At 40.9% G+C, this 16,587-nt stretch overlaps 2 protein-coding genes across 8 annotated transcripts in view; one reads left to right on the forward strand and one right to left on the reverse strand.

Annotated features, from left to right (window-relative positions):
• The first annotated feature begins 5,424 nt into the window (after positions 1–5,424).
• On the forward strand, positions 5,425–10,891 carry ogfod2 (2-oxoglutarate and iron-dependent oxygenase domain containing 2). Of its 4 annotated transcripts, none has more exons than XM_005472935.4 (8): positions 5,425–5,667; positions 5,787–5,843; positions 7,246–7,356; positions 7,445–7,544; positions 8,257–8,374; positions 8,802–8,892; positions 9,327–9,584; positions 9,709–10,891. In XM_005472935.4, the coding sequence occupies exons 1-8, from the start codon at positions 5,533–5,535 to the stop codon at positions 9,973–9,975; spliced, it is 1,137 nt and encodes a 378-aa protein (XP_005472992.1). In that variant the 5' UTR covers positions 5,425–5,532; the 3' UTR covers positions 9,976–10,891. The 4 variants fall into 4 exon arrangements, with proteins under 4 accessions (XP_005472992.1, XP_003448615.1, XP_019221622.1 ...); XM_019366077.2 differs by having other exon boundaries at positions 5,586–5,667; positions 7,230–7,356; XM_003448567.5 differs by lacking the exon at positions 8,802–8,892 and having other exon boundaries at positions 5,426–5,667; positions 8,257–8,381.
• slc4a5a (solute carrier family 4 member 5a) overlaps positions 10,463–16,587 on the reverse strand; it is a 39,462-nt gene continuing 33,337 nt past the window's right edge. For all 4 annotated transcript variants that reach the window (XM_005472932.4, XM_019366075.2, XM_025896828.1 and 1 more), the window contains 7 exons: positions 16,275–16,453; positions 16,010–16,082; positions 15,521–15,589; positions 14,879–15,052; positions 14,333–14,512; positions 14,171–14,229; positions 10,463–11,838 (listed from right to left, as the gene is read on the reverse strand). In XM_005472932.4, coding sequence (XP_005472989.1) covers positions 11,673–11,838; positions 14,171–14,229; positions 14,333–14,512; positions 14,879–15,052; positions 15,521–15,589; positions 16,010–16,082; positions 16,275–16,453 — 900 coding nt within the window. In that variant the 3' untranslated portion in view covers positions 10,463–11,672. The remainder of the gene's footprint in view (positions 11,839–14,170; positions 14,230–14,332; positions 14,513–14,878; positions 15,053–15,520; positions 15,590–16,009; positions 16,083–16,274; positions 16,454–16,587) is intronic.

The following is a 16,587-nucleotide window of genomic DNA, read 5'->3' on the forward strand; positions in this document are numbered from 1 at the left end:
TTTTTGGTGGTTATGGTCACCGTAAGTGGCTAGGGAAAGCATTAAGTCAATTAGATGTCCTCACTAAGATATGAAAGTGTGTGTGTGTGTGTGTGTGTGTGTGTGTGTGTGTGTGTGTGTGTGTGTGTGTGTGTGTGAGAATGCAGCTTTTCCTGTGAATGCCCTGACTGCTCAGGGGAACAGATACAGCAATTTATCTAAACACACTAAAATACAATATATATTTTAAATTTGGATCTATCACTCCATAAGACTTGCTGCCACTTGTCTGCAGTCCAGTTCTTGTGGAATTTGGCATTCCTCAGCCTTTTCTCCCCATTTCCCTTCCTTAACAATAGCTTCCTGTCAGTCATCGTTCCACTGAGATCATTTCTGAAGAGGTTTCAGGGATCGCTAGATGGGTCAGACACATGTCTTAGATTCTCTGTCAGAGCTTTACGGGATATTTTTCTAATTCTTACAGACATGACTTTTCTCATACGGTTCATCTGTTGTAGATTGTTGTTTTCATTCCTGCCACATCATTTGTCCTCCACTTGTCCCGTTTCCTTAGGACACACCGCACAATGTGTCCACATATGCCAAGTTTTTGGCAGTCATCTTTAGTGGTACAAAAATACTATTTCACATCTGTCAAAGGCGTTATCTTTGGCAACTAAAGAAGAGTGCACAAATTGTGTGTTCTTGCAACAGACAGCTAGTAACAAAGTACCTATAGGTACAATTTAAAGTTGATTCTTTGCCAAGTTGTCTGTTATGTGTGGACACAACAGTGACTCATCCCTTGAGTTAGCTGCATTTTGTTTATGCTTGAGTGATTCACAGATCAGTGCTAAGTGACTTAACATAACAGAAACCATTCCCCTGCAAATATTAAGGTACAAGGGCTGAACTGACAATGAGTGAAGAATGATCAGAGCCTGGGGAACTGCAGTTCAAGACCACTTTAGGAAAATGACAAGACTATCTGGCTCCTTGTTGGCAAAATATAAGGAAATGTTTGGTGGCTCAAGACTTTTGCACACGACTTTATTAGCATGCAACTATTGTTTTATGACAGACTTCCTGACCTCTGCCTGAATTCGCGCGATCGCACACTCGATCACCAGCATCCATTTTTACTTAAGGAAGACAGAAGAGAATGATGAGAATTACCAGCTGCTTAACAGAGTTCTGCTGCTCCAGAATGACACTCATGTACGCAGAGGCCTTCTCCTTCATAGAGTACACATCCTGCTCCGCCTCGTCACAATTCAGCCGACTCGCTGCGTTCTACGTGAAAAGAAATTATGTTTGACGAACGGAAAACCAACCAGGTGTTTAGAGCTCACTTATCTCCTGCAGTCTCACCTCATTTGGCAAACTGGCTGTCCTGTTAAACATGAGAGAGTAAGGAGTGAACTTTGTTGTGGGGTTGGTGGATGTCCTGAACAGAAACAGCACAGGGTCGAGAAAATCATCCCATTCTGCCTGCTTCTCCGACACCATCTGCAGTATGGCTTCTTTCAACAGAGGGCTTGTGCAGTCGTGGAGTGGGTTGAGCTGAGGCTGATCCACAGGAGAGACCTTCTGTGTGATGCTCCACCTTTCACACAGCACCTTTGTCACCTAGAAAATTACAGATCGAGATCAAAACATGCCTCCGTAGTGCTGACTTACAGTTCTCAATCTTATTATTTTACACGACTCTGCTGCTGCAGTCTCACCTTATCACAGAAGTCAGCATTCTGTGTACAAACTATCATTTTAGGGGCACCGAACCTGATTAAAAACAGAGCAAAGATCAGCATCAGGCTGAAAAGCACCACTGTAGGTATTCAATTCTTGCTAATTTTGCTCATGTGCATGGTCTGCAAATAAGTTGTTTTCAACCTGTATATGCATTTAGAGATGCATCTTGCAACCGAGGCAACGTCTGTCTTTTGCACTGGGAAAGCCTCTGGCCATTTAGTGAAGTAATCAATCACCACCGTGACATTCTTGTTGCCTCTCTGGGTCTCTGGCAAGGCCCCTGATGAAGAGAAGAGAAAAACCACACATTCAGCCTAAGATCTGTGGAAAGAATTGATCTTGCAGACATAATAAAAGAGAATTTGCTAAAGTGAACTGAGGCAAAAACCTATCGTGTCAATCCCGACAATTTCCCAAGGTGCATCCACTTTTATTGGCCGAATAGTTCTCGACTGGTTCTTATTTCTCTCTGTGTGCTGACACGTTTCACAGACTTTTATCTGAAACAGTGGTAACAAAAGTTAGACACTGTTATCAGCATTCCCGCCAGATTTGAAAAAAACAAACAAACACCATACATAGAAAAATGTGTGTACCCAGTCTACGACGTCCTTGATAATTCCCAGCCAGTAGTACTTGCTCTGGATCCTGTGGACGGTCTTCTTCTGGCCCAGGTGATGGCCAATATCGCTGAAGTGGCATTCGAGAAAGATCTGCCTCTTCCTCTCAGACTCAATCACCACCTCCCTCTTCTCTTCTTTCTTGGGCCCCACATAGTACAGCTTGCCCTCTTGAACACAGATATAAATCAGGGAATCATGTAGTGAGAGACTTAGTCCCAAGTAACACCACATTGCATTATAAATGTAGGCATTTAATGTTGTCTTGATCTCTTATAAAATTAGACATTTACATGATCAGAACTTTGGACTTCCTGAAAACTGCTGTGGTCTATTCTTTAATTCGGCATATAAACAAGTTATCTAAAAATGAATATTATTCCTATAATCGCTTTCACCTAAAGTACCAAAGAGCTCATTTTTGCAAGCACCGAGGATCAGTTTTAGAATTTAAATGCGTAAACATATAGATGGTTACACGGAACCAATAATTTTGAGTAGCCGAATTTTCTGCAGATCCCTACTGATCCACCTAGTCATGCCCTAAACGGTATACCAGCCTAGCAAGGAAATTTTAAATCAGGGGAGTGAGAAGTCAGTAGTTAAACTGACTGCTGGAGATGAACAAAAGCAACCCACACCACTGCTGAACCGAGTTACTGAATGAAGCCCTACCGTCGATGATGAATTTCTGAGCGTATCTCTTGAGGTTCTTCTTTCGTATCGGATTCATCGTCTGAGGAAAACTGCCTTTAGCCACAAACGTGTAAATATCTCCGAGTTTGTTGGAGCTGGATTCAACCACCTCCTCCTCAGCCACTGGCAGCGACTCCACGCTCAGCATTTCACAGGACGAAAGTGAGCACAGCCAGTGTGCTCCTTATTAAACATAGAAATACCTTTTGCCCAACGGCATCATTAGCATCTAAACTACAGAAACACAAGAGTTACAGGTCAGGATGAAAATACTGTACCTGTCTTCTTCTACTTTGTCCTTTAGATGGTTGCTATCAATTATTGTTTCTTTAGCACCCCCTTCTGGAAGTATAGACCTAAGTCCTCAGAGACGTCTCTTAAAAAACAAAAACAAAACAATCGTAGCTAAAAGTTAGCCGGAAGTAGCTGTTTGCTAATTTTTGACAAGTTTTTTTGTATCTTTTTGTTGGTTGGTTGTTTTTTGTTTATTTGCATCACTTTCTCTCGAATGACTTAACTTCTGACCGTAGCTCTAAAAAGTATACATCTATCGTAAATCTCGACTTAAAGCTTGATTTAGACTTAAGCTGGAAATTTACGTCCCAACTTATGTAGTAACCGGAAGCTTCTTTTATCCCTACACTGCAACCTTCCACGCCATTCATGTGGGTGGTGCACTTCAGGTTATGCAATTTCACTGTACATTTTATACATATCTCTGTAGATTTTATACATAACCCTGTACATCTTATACATATCTCCGTACAATTTTTTAATGTTTCTATACATATTCTGTACATTGTTACCTGTATATACCTGTATATACGAACTTCGGTTGCTTATGTTTATAGGACCACCTTGTGTCTTCCTTTTATATTTTATTTTCCCTTGCTGTAAGAGCTCTGTAACACCGAAATTTCTCATCCGTGGGATAATAAAGGTTTATTCTATTCTATTCTATTCTATTATGTTGCTGGGTAGGGTAGATCTGATGCAGAAGTAAGGAGAGGCCAGCCACAATGGGCGATCTAATTCTTTCAGTCATTAGATAGAGCTTGTGAACATATTTGAGGGTGGGGATGCAAGATGAAAGATAGTTAAATTCCTCCATTCGGTTAAAAACTCGTGTCTGGCCCAGAGTTTGTAATAACCCAATTTCCAGCTGATAAATGCCCTCAGGCTTGACGATGCTAATTCTCATTCCCGCCGCTTCAGAGTCGGCTGTGAACCACTCCACTGTGAGCTGGAGGCCACGACCTCAAAAAAGCAACAAAACCACATCATCCACAAAAAGCAGAGATGAGATCATGAGGCCACCAAAATGAAAGCCTTCCACCACTTGGCTGCACCTAAAAATTCTGTCCATAAAAATTATGAAGAGTATCATAACAAAGGACAGCCATGGCGAAGTCCAACACCCACCAGGAAAGAGTCTGACTTACTGCTGGCAATACATACCAAGCTCTTACTGCAGTTGTACAGGCACCAAATGGCTCACAGTAAGTGGGCAGACACCCCATATTAATAAAGCGCCTCCCACAGAAGGTGGACCAACCCAAGTCCACAAAACACACTTGTTGTGCACTCTGGTGCACACTTATATATCCTTGAGAGGATAAAGAGGTGGTCAAGCGTTCCATACAGAACAAAAACCAAACTGACATATAACTTCAGATGGAGGCTGAGTAGTAAGACCCCTCTGTGACTCGAGCCCCCACTCCTTCAGTTGAAGTCAGCAGCATCCCACCGTTGTCCACCATCTGGTTCAGGGAACATGTGGCACATGATCCATATGGACTCAGTGTCAACCAAGTTTCACTAAGCAATAATCCAGACACAAGTGCATCCAATGTTCGTCCAGGAACCTTCAAAATCATATTAAAAAGTGTAGTTTCATACTGAAAGCACCTTAGTTCTGTTAACACTCATGGTTACAGTCTAATCACAGGCGTCATAACTTCAACTAGAGCAATTTTAAACTGACACATTACTGCACATACAGTGTAAAACATGTAAAATCAAAAAGTCCCTTTTTTGATGTATATGGAGTCCATGATTGTTTCCATCTAACTCCCAGGTGGATGTTTTGTTAATACTTATATTTGTCTACAGATTATAACACCACTCACCCAACACACGCACTAACAGACATACAGTACACACACACACACACACACACACACACACACACACACACACACACACATATGAAAATAAAAATTAAAAAATGAACCTACGCTTAGTGTATATAAAGGCTGTTCATATTTGATACAACTGTCTCATGTTTTTGACGCCTGTTGGACGGAGGGGATAACGACGGGTGGAATGATTTATGTATGTATGTTTGGTGCTTTTAATTTGGAGGACGTCGAACCGGAGGTGACATATTTGTCACTGAGCGCAACGTCACAGCGCGTGCGTTTGACAGTAGTGTCCGTGGTAATGTTTTTCGCTGTCTTAAACAGTTATCTTTGAACAGGCAGCAATGACGAATGAGGGCAAAGAAAAGCCTCGGTTTTATACCTGTGACTGTTTCACGACTGATAACATTTTCCTGGAGGAATACAAGCTTCATGTTCGTTTTGTGTCCGAGCAGCAGTTCAGGCTGGACTACCAAGCAGTGAGTGGATACCAGTTTGCTACATTTTTATATGAGAAATACAAATATGATGAGAAATGATGACGTGGCAACTTTGTGAGCTGACAGGTGTGTATTGTTTGTTAATTGTTACCGCGCAGCTGCTGAAGAAGTTGGGCTGCGTCACGGATGAACAGTTTGAGGGAGTGCTCAACAAGGTAAGAAGTGTATTTTACAAGTGCTGTTAAACAGGCCAAGGGATTTTTGACACAGCTGTTTCAAGCATCCCAGTTGTATTTCACAATCTTACATTATTGTGCTTTGTACACAGAAACAAAATGGTTTCACACAAAAAACAAAAACTTCCCAGTTCCAATAGCGTGCCTGATGCTAACAGTCAGTCGTTTTTGTTTTTTGCTGGATAAGAGGGTGCAGCTCTTTGTTGTAGTTTGCAACAAGTCTCACACACTGAGCAATCCCTCCTACTTTGGAGGATCTCTCAAGCTCCTCTGGTTTTGATGGTCTTCTGTGATGGACCTTGGTCTTTAGTTCACCCCACAGCTTTTCAGTGGGATTCGGACTACAGACCAGTCAGTAATGCTGACTGGTCTGTAATGTGTTTTTGGTCGTTGTCTTGGAAGACAAAGTGATGACCCAAACCCAGTTTTGCTGCAGACCGCTTATTTATTCACGTTAAAGCTGGCAAAACCAAACCCAACAATAAAAAAACCAAAAAAATATCAAATAAAAAATAACCGCACTGGACCACTAATAATAAAACATTTAAGGTAGCACTTATAAATTAAGAACCAAAAAGTATTATGGCATCAAGAGTGTACCTTCAAGTGTAGTAGATTCTGAATGACTTGTAAAAGTTGCCTGTGTTTAGAAGCAGTGGGCATATGCTTTGGTATTGACTTGGCACTGCAACAGGACCTGATGCTACATTCATAGTTTAAAGTAGTTTTTTAAAATCATTGTATCCTTTTTTGTAGTTCATTTCATAATAATGCAGAACGTAAACCTGACGCAGCTGTTTAGTTGATTTTATTTTTGAGTTCCTCTAGAGATGGAGGGATCCTGACAGGGGTAGAAGTTAAAGGTGGCAGAAGATTGAGCTTAGGATTGGTGGTATTTTTTTTATTCATACCTTTTTTTTGCCATTTTGCTGGGGCATACTGTATGTACTGGTATTTGTGTTCAGATATAAAAAACACTGAAAACTAAGCTGCTGCTGATGAAGTCATGGCAGTTCTGGATGTGAGCGATTAGCCAGCTCAACAGTTAAACTCTGCTGCCTCTGACATCTGTAGTACAGATGTTTTTCAGCTCTTTGAGAACAGCTGATGCTCCACTAGTGGCATCTATGTGCATTTCAATTTTGCTGGCCCTGGATCAGCTTAATAGAGAAAGGAGCATCTCTTTTCAGGATGGTATCAATATCATTGGGATTCATAAATGACCTGTTAATGCCATGAAACATTCAAGCCTAACTGATTAGGAAGGTATAACAAGCAGAGCTGAGATAACTAGAGAATTAATATTTTATGAAAAGAGGCTGACGTAACAAATCAGAAATTGTTGCATTACTAATAAACTGAAAGTGTTCGCCCTGTTTAGATTTCCCAGGAAGTGGCCAGACGAAAGTATCTAGGTGTGACATCTGCTCAAAGAGCTGCTGCTATCAAAGATATGTACCAGCCTCTGCATCCTCATGTCTACCATCTCCAGGTAGTCACTGCATTAACCATCATCGGCATTGTGAATAATGTAACATTAACACCTTTATAAAACACATTTGCACTTCACTTCCCCTCAGGAGTCCTACCTTGCTTCAGAGTTCAAACAGATTGTTGAGTACTGTCAAAGCAGCAATGCCACCGAAGAAGGCCTCTTAGACTTGTTGGAGGAACAAGCGGGTAAGCTGGGAAGTGCTTTCAACTCCTCAGAGACAGAGATTCAAATATGAAGTTGTTACATTTCCCTAAAAACTCCAGGTGATGTGGGAGAATAACAAAAAGTGTGCGAATTGAGAAAAGGGAGACATGGAGGCGACATTGTTAAATTAAGGCTTTTATTAATATTGTTATTACAAATCCAACTAAAGAGATGGACAAGCTGTGATCACCTTTGAAAGAAAGGAAAAAATGGCAAGATCCAGGACTTAGTCACCAGATAGTAAGTTTAAAAAAAGGCTTTATCTCCAGAAAGTAACACAGAGCCACAGCAAACACAGCTCACAAGCTGCAAGCCAAAATAAAAGGCTCTCTGGCATCAGAGCTCTCCATTCTCTGGACTTCTCTGGTTTAATTGCTGAGTAGATTCAGTTGTACTAAAAAAGGCAGCACCTAAGGCAAAAGAGATGGCAGGACACACTCATGCAGGGTCAAAGTCATGGCAGGCCCTGCTAGGGCCGTAACAGAAGTGATGGCTCAGTTTGAATGCTAAGCAATGATGTCTATTAATAGAACTACTGATTTATAACAAATGGTGGAGAAGAAAGAGCTAGAATCACAGTGCCAGAAGTTCAAGACAACCACAGCTCAAGACAATCGAGACATTTTATTGTCGTTAACTCCACAGCTTTATGCCACACAGCATCTTTAACTCATTCTCTCCTCTCTGTTGCAGCTCCAAGAGTGTATCGCTTTCCTTTGTTTGACAAGAGCTTCTGTGAGGATCTGATGGAGGAGTTGGAGCACTTTGAGCAGTCTGGAGCCCCTAAAGGAAGACCCAACACAATGAACCAGTATGGGGTAATAAATTAAAGCCTTCTGAAACCGCTAAAAACACTCCATACCATCTCCTTAACTGTACAGTTGTGGCCAGATGTTTACATAATGACTCTAAAAGCAAGATTTGGGGCCACAAGTTTGAATTATTATAGATTTTGTCTAATCTCACTGATGTCCAAGTGATCCATGCCAAATATACCTTCACACCATCACTGATGCTGGCTTTTGGATTATGCGGTGATAAGCTGTTGCTGTTAGCTTGGAGGATTCAGCATCCATGATTTCCCACAATGCTGTCTCCTTTTTCTTTGTAGACAGATTTTATATGGGGATTTAACCAAATACAACTGGTTGGCAACCAGCTGAGTTGAATTGCTTACTGCAGTGAAATGCATTGTAATGCATACTCATGAGTTATTTCCAAAAATTTGCGGATCTCAGAGCGTCCAAATCAGGACATGATTATTTGGAGACGGCAACCACCAGCAATCCGTGCAGTCAAAAGTCACCTCAAGGTACTTTATATTTTAAGGTAAAGAACCTACAATAATACAGCGAAAACATTCAGACAAACTCCTGCGAGCAAGCACTTGGAGACAGTGGGAAGGAGAAACGTCCTTTTAACCGTAAGAAACTGGACCCAGGCTCAAGGAGGAGCAGCCATCTGCTGCAACCGAGTGGGGGTGATGGGAGGTTGGGGCTGTATGTGTAACTAATCGCCAAAAAAAAATTACATAAATGCAATTACTTATTTTCTAATACTTCACTGAATTAGCTAAAAATTTCACAGGAGGTTGTTTGTGTGTTACATGGATATGCTGTCTTTTTTGGAGTTATAACAATTTATTAATTAAATGATTTGTAATTTCCTGTATTTATGCTTTTATTAAGATTTCAGAGAGTGTCTCTACCTTTTTAGAAATAAAGCTGTATAAGTTGTCTCGTTGCTCTTCTTTGTATCTTCAGATTCTCCTTAATGAGCTGGGCTTTGACGAGCACTTCATCACACCTCTCCGTGAACAGTACTTGCTGCCACTCACCTCCCTGCTTTATCCAGACTGTGGGGGGCGCTGTCTGGATAGTCACAAGGCCTTTGTGGTCAAATATGACATGAATGAAGATCTGGACCTGAGCTACCACTATGACAATGCAGAAGTCACCCTGAATGTTTCACTGGGCAAGGAGTTCACTGAGGGCAACCTTTATTTTGGTGATATGAGACAGGTGATGTCCTCCTATTATTTAAGATATGTTTTTCATTTCTTTTATGTACAACTAAAAACATATAGATAATTTAAAAATTATTTGATACAAAAAGTATAATTAACCGTTTTTGCCCTCTCTGTAGGTTCCTGTAAGTGAGACGGAGTGCTCAGAGGTTGAACACAGGGTGACTGAGGGCCTCCTCCATCGGGGTCAACATATGCACGGTGCTTTACCCATCTCTTCTGGTCAGCGCTGGAACCTCATCATCTGGATGAGAGCCTCACAGGAACGAAATAAACAGTGCCCCATGTGCAACAGGACCCCCACATTGGTGGAAGCGGAGGGCTTTGCTGATGGCTTCACAAAACACTCTGAGCCACCACAGAACATCTCATGTGCGCTGACGTGATGCATCCAGTTCCTTTTGACTAAAGACTGGACTGGCTGATTATAGGAAAATGTTAAAGTGAATGAATTCTTATGGAGCACTATGACTCATTTGAAATTGGGATGATTCTTTTATAAATATTAGTAATAGTCAATTCAGATTTATTTATATACCGCCAAATCACAACAATAGTTGCCTCAAGGTGTTTTATATTGTCAGGTAAAGACCCTACAATAATAGAGAAAAGCCGAACAATCAGATAACCCCTCCCTATGAATAAGCACATTGCGACAGTGGGGAGGAAAAACTCAGTTTGAACAGGAAGGAGGAGGCTTGGGGAGGAACAGTCATCTGCGGTGAATAGTAGTAATAATAATACTGTGCTCAGATATTCAGTGCAGTGCCCTGTTTTTTAATATTTTCTAGAGATAATATTGCCAGTCATCATGGGATATTGCATTTTCAGAATCACCAATCAGATCTTATTAAAACAGTTTAAAACTTTGACTTTTTACTAAAATAAGGATTTAGAATTCTCTTTTTCGCCCTGGAAGTTTTTCTTCTACCAACTTCTTTGTTGTTGCGCAATTGTTCTTTGGATTTCAGTCATCAGTAGGTGTCTCTTGTATGTTTGAGAATCTACAAAGTCAGAATTTGTACGGGGTCATCTATCATATTTTAGATCAATGCATTTCTAAGAAGATGGCATATTTATTTATAAATGTATTTATTGAAGTGTGTGGCTGCAGAAGTCCACATTGCTCATATTAAAGCCTTGTTGTATTCCCCCACCCGATACATGAGGTTTAATGTTTAGCAAAATGTGCCTCATTGGTCTTGGATCAGAAGGAATGAAAGCACTGCTGGAATAATCAACATTTGCTAAGCCACAGATTTGGCTGCGATACATCCCTGCTGTATACCTCTGAGGAAAAAACACATGCACAGTTTGAAATAATGGAAGTTTAATTACACAAATTCTGTTAGTTCATTAATATTCTTTGTGTGTAAATGTCTTCACTATGTGGTTGAAGTAATTAATTTCTCACACACTAATATGAACCTGCTCGCTACATCTTACAAAATAAATGGATTCTTTTCAACAAACATCACAACATCATGGCCTTTTGGTTGTTTCTTTTTACTCCTGCTTGTGCTATTATAGTGTTGAACTGGGGGGAAATTGGGAGGTGGGGAGGGTCAGGTTCACTGTTGTATATTCAAACACACCAAAACACAAGTGCAACAAAGGCATGGCTCTGGTTGCTAAGGTATTGCTTATTTTCATGTTTCACGCAGGCTCATGAGAGCATAGTACAGTAAGTTTGGGCCTTGAATAGTGTGGATTTAGTGTAATTACAATGATAGTACAATATAGCTATAATAAGATACATTTTCACAACAAACACTATACAGATAAATATTTCTGCTTGTTACAGTCCTTTACATTATACACATACACAAGTATATAGTTTTCAATGTACTATTCAGAGCAATGTATGCCAAATGGACCAGTTTAAAATAATATTTTAAAAAAAAACCTATCCAAGTGCAATCTTATCTTAAGTGCAGTTATTGCATCAGTCCCATCTCACTGGGTTCAGCTGTCGGGTGTCTGTGCCCTCCTGTGCTGTCTGCGGGTCAGCACTGGCTGCTTTCAGTAGTCTGTCCACACTTTGTTTTATGTTCTTCAGTCAATGAGATATCGTGTCTCAGCTTTATAATGTGGTCTCACTGCTCATGTCACGAGGCCGGTGGTGGTCGATGTCTGAATCGTAATCTGACTCCATCTCAATCTTGACCTGGGGCACCGGGCACGGCACTCCTCGGCCCATGGGCATGGTTGGAGACGACGGGCAGGAGATCTTCAAATGGAGGGTGATGCTGAGAAGGGCAAGGTCCAGTTACCATACACACCAGGCACCATACACACCCATAGCCAAAGACACAGAGGTTCTACCAGGAGGGGAGGGGAATGTGGCGGAGCTTGGCTGTGAGACACGATGACTACAGCAGTTTAGGTTAGCGCTCAGCTAACCAGTGAAATCAGTCCCAAAATATTGGCTGTTGCTCCCACAGAGAGTAGGCAGACTAGCTGATGGTTCCCACATTGTGAATGACATAGACTGTACCTACATTATGGTCTGAAAAGTAAAGCCAGTGCACTCGTGCCTTAAACTCATATTCCTTCTAATGGCCAGCAGGGGGAGCCCTGGTTTCTAAATCAAGTCTTGTTGAATAGACATCTATGGGAAATAGATGGTGAATATGCTGGTCTAGCTTTCATAAGAGGACTTCATTAACCACTGGGTGATGCTATAGTGGCCATGCCCATCTTTTATATGCAGCCTGTGGTTTAAATTAACCGTGAGCAAACATAGCTTGAATTTACTGAGTACATTGGAATAAAATAATAATAAAACATCCTGCTTTTTTAGATGTTAATTTGCAATGATAAATTTGTTTTGACTCTGATATCAAGTGTTTTTGAGTTTTTGATTGTGCACTATTATGCATGCCTGCCTTTTGCATTATGTCAGCAAATGTTGTAAAGATTTGTATAAAAACTTACACAATAGCTTCAAAGGTCCGGCGATCAGTGCATTTTGTGCTTGTATAAATCCTTCAATAAAATAACGTCACAGAGAATTTATGTACTTCAACAGATGGCTGCATGTAAGCAAACAAGTTCACAGTGTCAATTCCAAACCATGCCTCTAATAAAGCAATGCAGACATGATGGGAACATTTGAATCAGCCACAAAGGGCAAACAGCCCAAAGTTACAGTAGTTATGGTTAAATAATGTAAATGGCACTTTCAGTGCAAAATGTATGCAGTGAAACTGCTGTGAGGGACGGAGGCGGGTTGGAGAGCTGGGGTCTGACTACATTTCACATGCAGGTGTGACTGATGTACTAAAGAGATTCAGCACATGGAAGAAAAAGAAACAACCAAATGATGTATGCTGCACATGGATGATTATACAGTTGTGTATACAGAGGCCTACAATATATCCTCTCTATGTGCTAGATACACACAGGACTAAAAAGACCACACAATAACTTCTTCATCTAGTTTGACTGCTCGCACACTATGTTAAACTACACAACAAACACTGAAGGCTTTGAGATACATAGCAAAACTATACTGCTTTAAGGCGAGCAGTGAAGAGTAACAACATGCTGAGTTGTGTGTGCAGAGGGCAGCTCAGACACAGGCTGTCAGACATTTAAAACATTACTCAGGATTACACTGTTCAGCACAACAACCATCTGCATTGCCTTAAAGTGCATGGAGAGGAGACCGAACTCAAACATGACACATGATGACAACCGTGGGACTGAACATGTGTATGTTTACAAAACTCCATGAATTGAATCTCTTGTTAAAGGGTGTGCAATAAGTCAGTGTATCAATATAAAAAGGCTATGTGATCAATTTTCATGCGACCGAGTCTATCCAAGTATTTGTCAGTTTCCTGTTTAGTTTGATGAGCCATTCAGTTAAAGTTTCTTATTTTTATCTATGTTCCAGTTCACCCAAACTGCACAAACATGCAATTCCCTCTAGTGGTAATGAGCCATACAGAAATCAGTGCAGTGTAACAAGTACATTTTTTTGCAGGTACATTCCACCCAAGAAATATTCCCTGCAAAAAAAGAGCGGGGTGGGATTAATATAGCTTTAAATCAAAGGAGATTACCAACTGGTAAAGTTGGAGCTACTTTTAATTATTTTTGAACATCTGCATATCTTAATTTATAATAACACATCAAAGGGTATTTGTTGGCTATATTTTCTTTTTATAATCTGAACCTGCAAATTAACAAATGCTTCTAAACGCTACTAGAAGTACATTACAAGCCTTTGAGATGTTGTGGACAAAAATACTATAAGTTCTTCAAAATTGTGCTTATATGCAGGATTTAAACAGTGTGTGAAATTATGCTGAATGCACTTTCCTAGTTTGGACTGTTTTATGTTTTATGCTACATCACTGACCGAGTATCACTGATCCTTATGTACATTTTGTGAACTGACCCTTTAATTGTGCACTTTTCATTCAGACGATTGCACTTTGACATATATATATCTGTGTGTGTTAAAGAGCCCTGCGTGTGGCTGCAGCCTGGCAGTATGCTCCCCACTGAGTCTGTGTGACATCAGGATAGATGAGGTCTTTGTAGGGGATGTGCAGTTTGAGAACACAGTACCTTCGATCCAAGTCTGACTCAGAGCTGGGTGAGTGGTTCGCGTAGCCGTGGTACTTGTCCTGCAAGCAAACACATACACACACAGTACAGACGGTGCGCTTCACACACTTATGTCATGGTTTGTCAGTCCTGTAGGGGTCAGCAAAAGCTTGAGTTTCTCACCTCCTCCTCACTGTCATCAGGTTTGGGCTTCTTCTTCTCTTTCTCCTTCTCCTTCCCCTTCTTCTTGTCATCATCCTTCTTCTTCTTCTCTTTTTCAGGCAGGAGGTCATCCAGCCATGCCAAGTCGTGCTGGGAGAAGACCATGTCCAGCATCTTTCTGACCACCATCAGACCCAGGATCTGGTGTTTGACACAGAGACAGACCAACACACAGACCTTGTTTCAGCTCCTGGTAATATTCATCTCATATATGAGTTAAGCTATGACTATGATTTTCTGGATGCCATGCATAGATGATGTTAACAGGAATCACTGGTTGACACAGTAAAATCAGAGCAGTATTTATATGCTTTAAAAACGCCATTAAAACTATTGCTTTTACACATTCTGCACATTTACAGCTTCTATATGTGGAAAAGATTCATGTAGTTTTAGCAGCTGTGTTTCTTCCATTTCAAAACACTTACCTCTCAGCTCCATCCATCTCACAACACAGGATTCATTAAAAAAGCTGTGGTGCAAAAGGGAGTATTTCATCACACTTACCATAACGGGAAATATGATGGCCAAGAAGGTGGACTTGAGGACCCAGAGCACAGCCAGACATGTAATCTGGATCAGAGTGAACAGGTGTACCCTCCTGAGAGGAACATGACGCAGGTAGGTGAAGTCAGGTTGGTGCTTGGAAGGCATCATGTACAACTTTATCCTGTCCCAGAACTGTGGAAGGCAATGACAACAAGAGGGTTGAGGGGCAGGAATTTATGTTAAATACAAATAAACTTACAATAATCATGAATGCTTAAATTATTTAGAGCGGACTTGTATGTGTCACGGTTCTGCTTGATCGTGCACTGTTGTAGGTGAAGCTCACAGAACTCTGAGCTACAGTTTTCTGATTGTTCTTTCAAAATGTGCCTTTTAAACTGAGACACCTGAGAAACACAAACATTCGCTGACAGTGCAGTTTATTTATTGTTGTTTCACACATTGTGTCGAATTTTTTTATCTTTGCGGTCTATATGGACATAATGGTATCAGCATACCTGTTGGTTGTTATTGTTACATTTTTTGCTTAAAAGCTTTAAATAAGCCACTTTCCATCTGCTGTGTGTAACTCAATAAGTAAGCTGCCCAGCCACAAATTACTCAAATCATAAATAACACCAGCTGGCATACGCACGGTACCTGGATTCCACTGAGAGACGCTACACCCATGTAGAGGAAGACACCGTACAGCACAGGCATGGGGATGAACTGCAAGTGAAAGTACATGTCGGCCATAATTAAGACAGTTCACAGCATCACAATGAAAGTGAAATTCTGACTCTTAGCAAAAATGAGAATAGATGTGTAGAGTTTGTAGACACAGCTCGCTAACCAAGCTAATAACCACCCAAACTGGGTAACTGAAAAACTAATATGGAGGCTTCAAAATGTGGGTACCTTAAATTTGTTTAACATAATTTATTGATTCATTAATTTTTTAATTTATATATTGCACATTGTTATTTCATAATCCCAATTTATTGCACATATTTTCAGAATGAATTTGTTGCCCTGTATGGAAAAGTGGTGAGCATCTTGAGTTTTGCTGATAATAAAAACAAATCTTGAGGAAACAGCAATTAGCAATTACAAAAACAAAAATAAAATCATCCATTATGCGCCTCATACCTTAAGTACAGGAGCAAGGAAGATGGAGACTCCAGTGAGAACAAACACCAGTATGCCTGTCATTCTTTGTTCTCTGTATGTTTGACATTGATGGGACACAAGAGAGCGTCAAGTCAGTTTCACAATGCTTTCGTCTACGTCAGCTACAAAGGATTTAGGACTGTGGTTCTGTAGCTCTGTGATGTTGGTAGTGGCAGCCTATTTGACAAACTGCACTTTCCTTTTTATTTCTGAGCTCTTTGTTTTTATGCTACTATGGACCGACCTGACCCCGAGGAACTGCGGCTGCTCTCCTGGAGCACTCGATTCACTCTCCATCTTCAGAGACTCGATGTGAGCAATAGAGATGACGGTGGCAGCCACGTACCAGGGCAGACCCAAGAAGGAGCACGTGGCCATCAGGACTCCAACCCAGAACAGATCCAGGTGATAGCCACAGCCTTTCTGCAGGGGAAACAAAGATCATTTCTATAAAAAGCGACCTCATAAGGTGCAGGCTGTGAGTTGATAGGCTTCTCTCTGAATTCATAGCGCTGTTTCGTGACTGATACTTTGGCTTTTGATGTTGTTTGGACTGG

The sequence above is a fragment of the Oreochromis niloticus genome, linkage group LG12 (assembly GCF_001858045.2).
Source record: "Oreochromis niloticus isolate F11D_XX linkage group LG12, O_niloticus_UMD_NMBU, whole genome shotgun sequence".
NCBI classification, from domain to species: Eukaryota; Metazoa; Chordata; class Actinopteri; order Cichliformes; family Cichlidae; genus Oreochromis; species Oreochromis niloticus.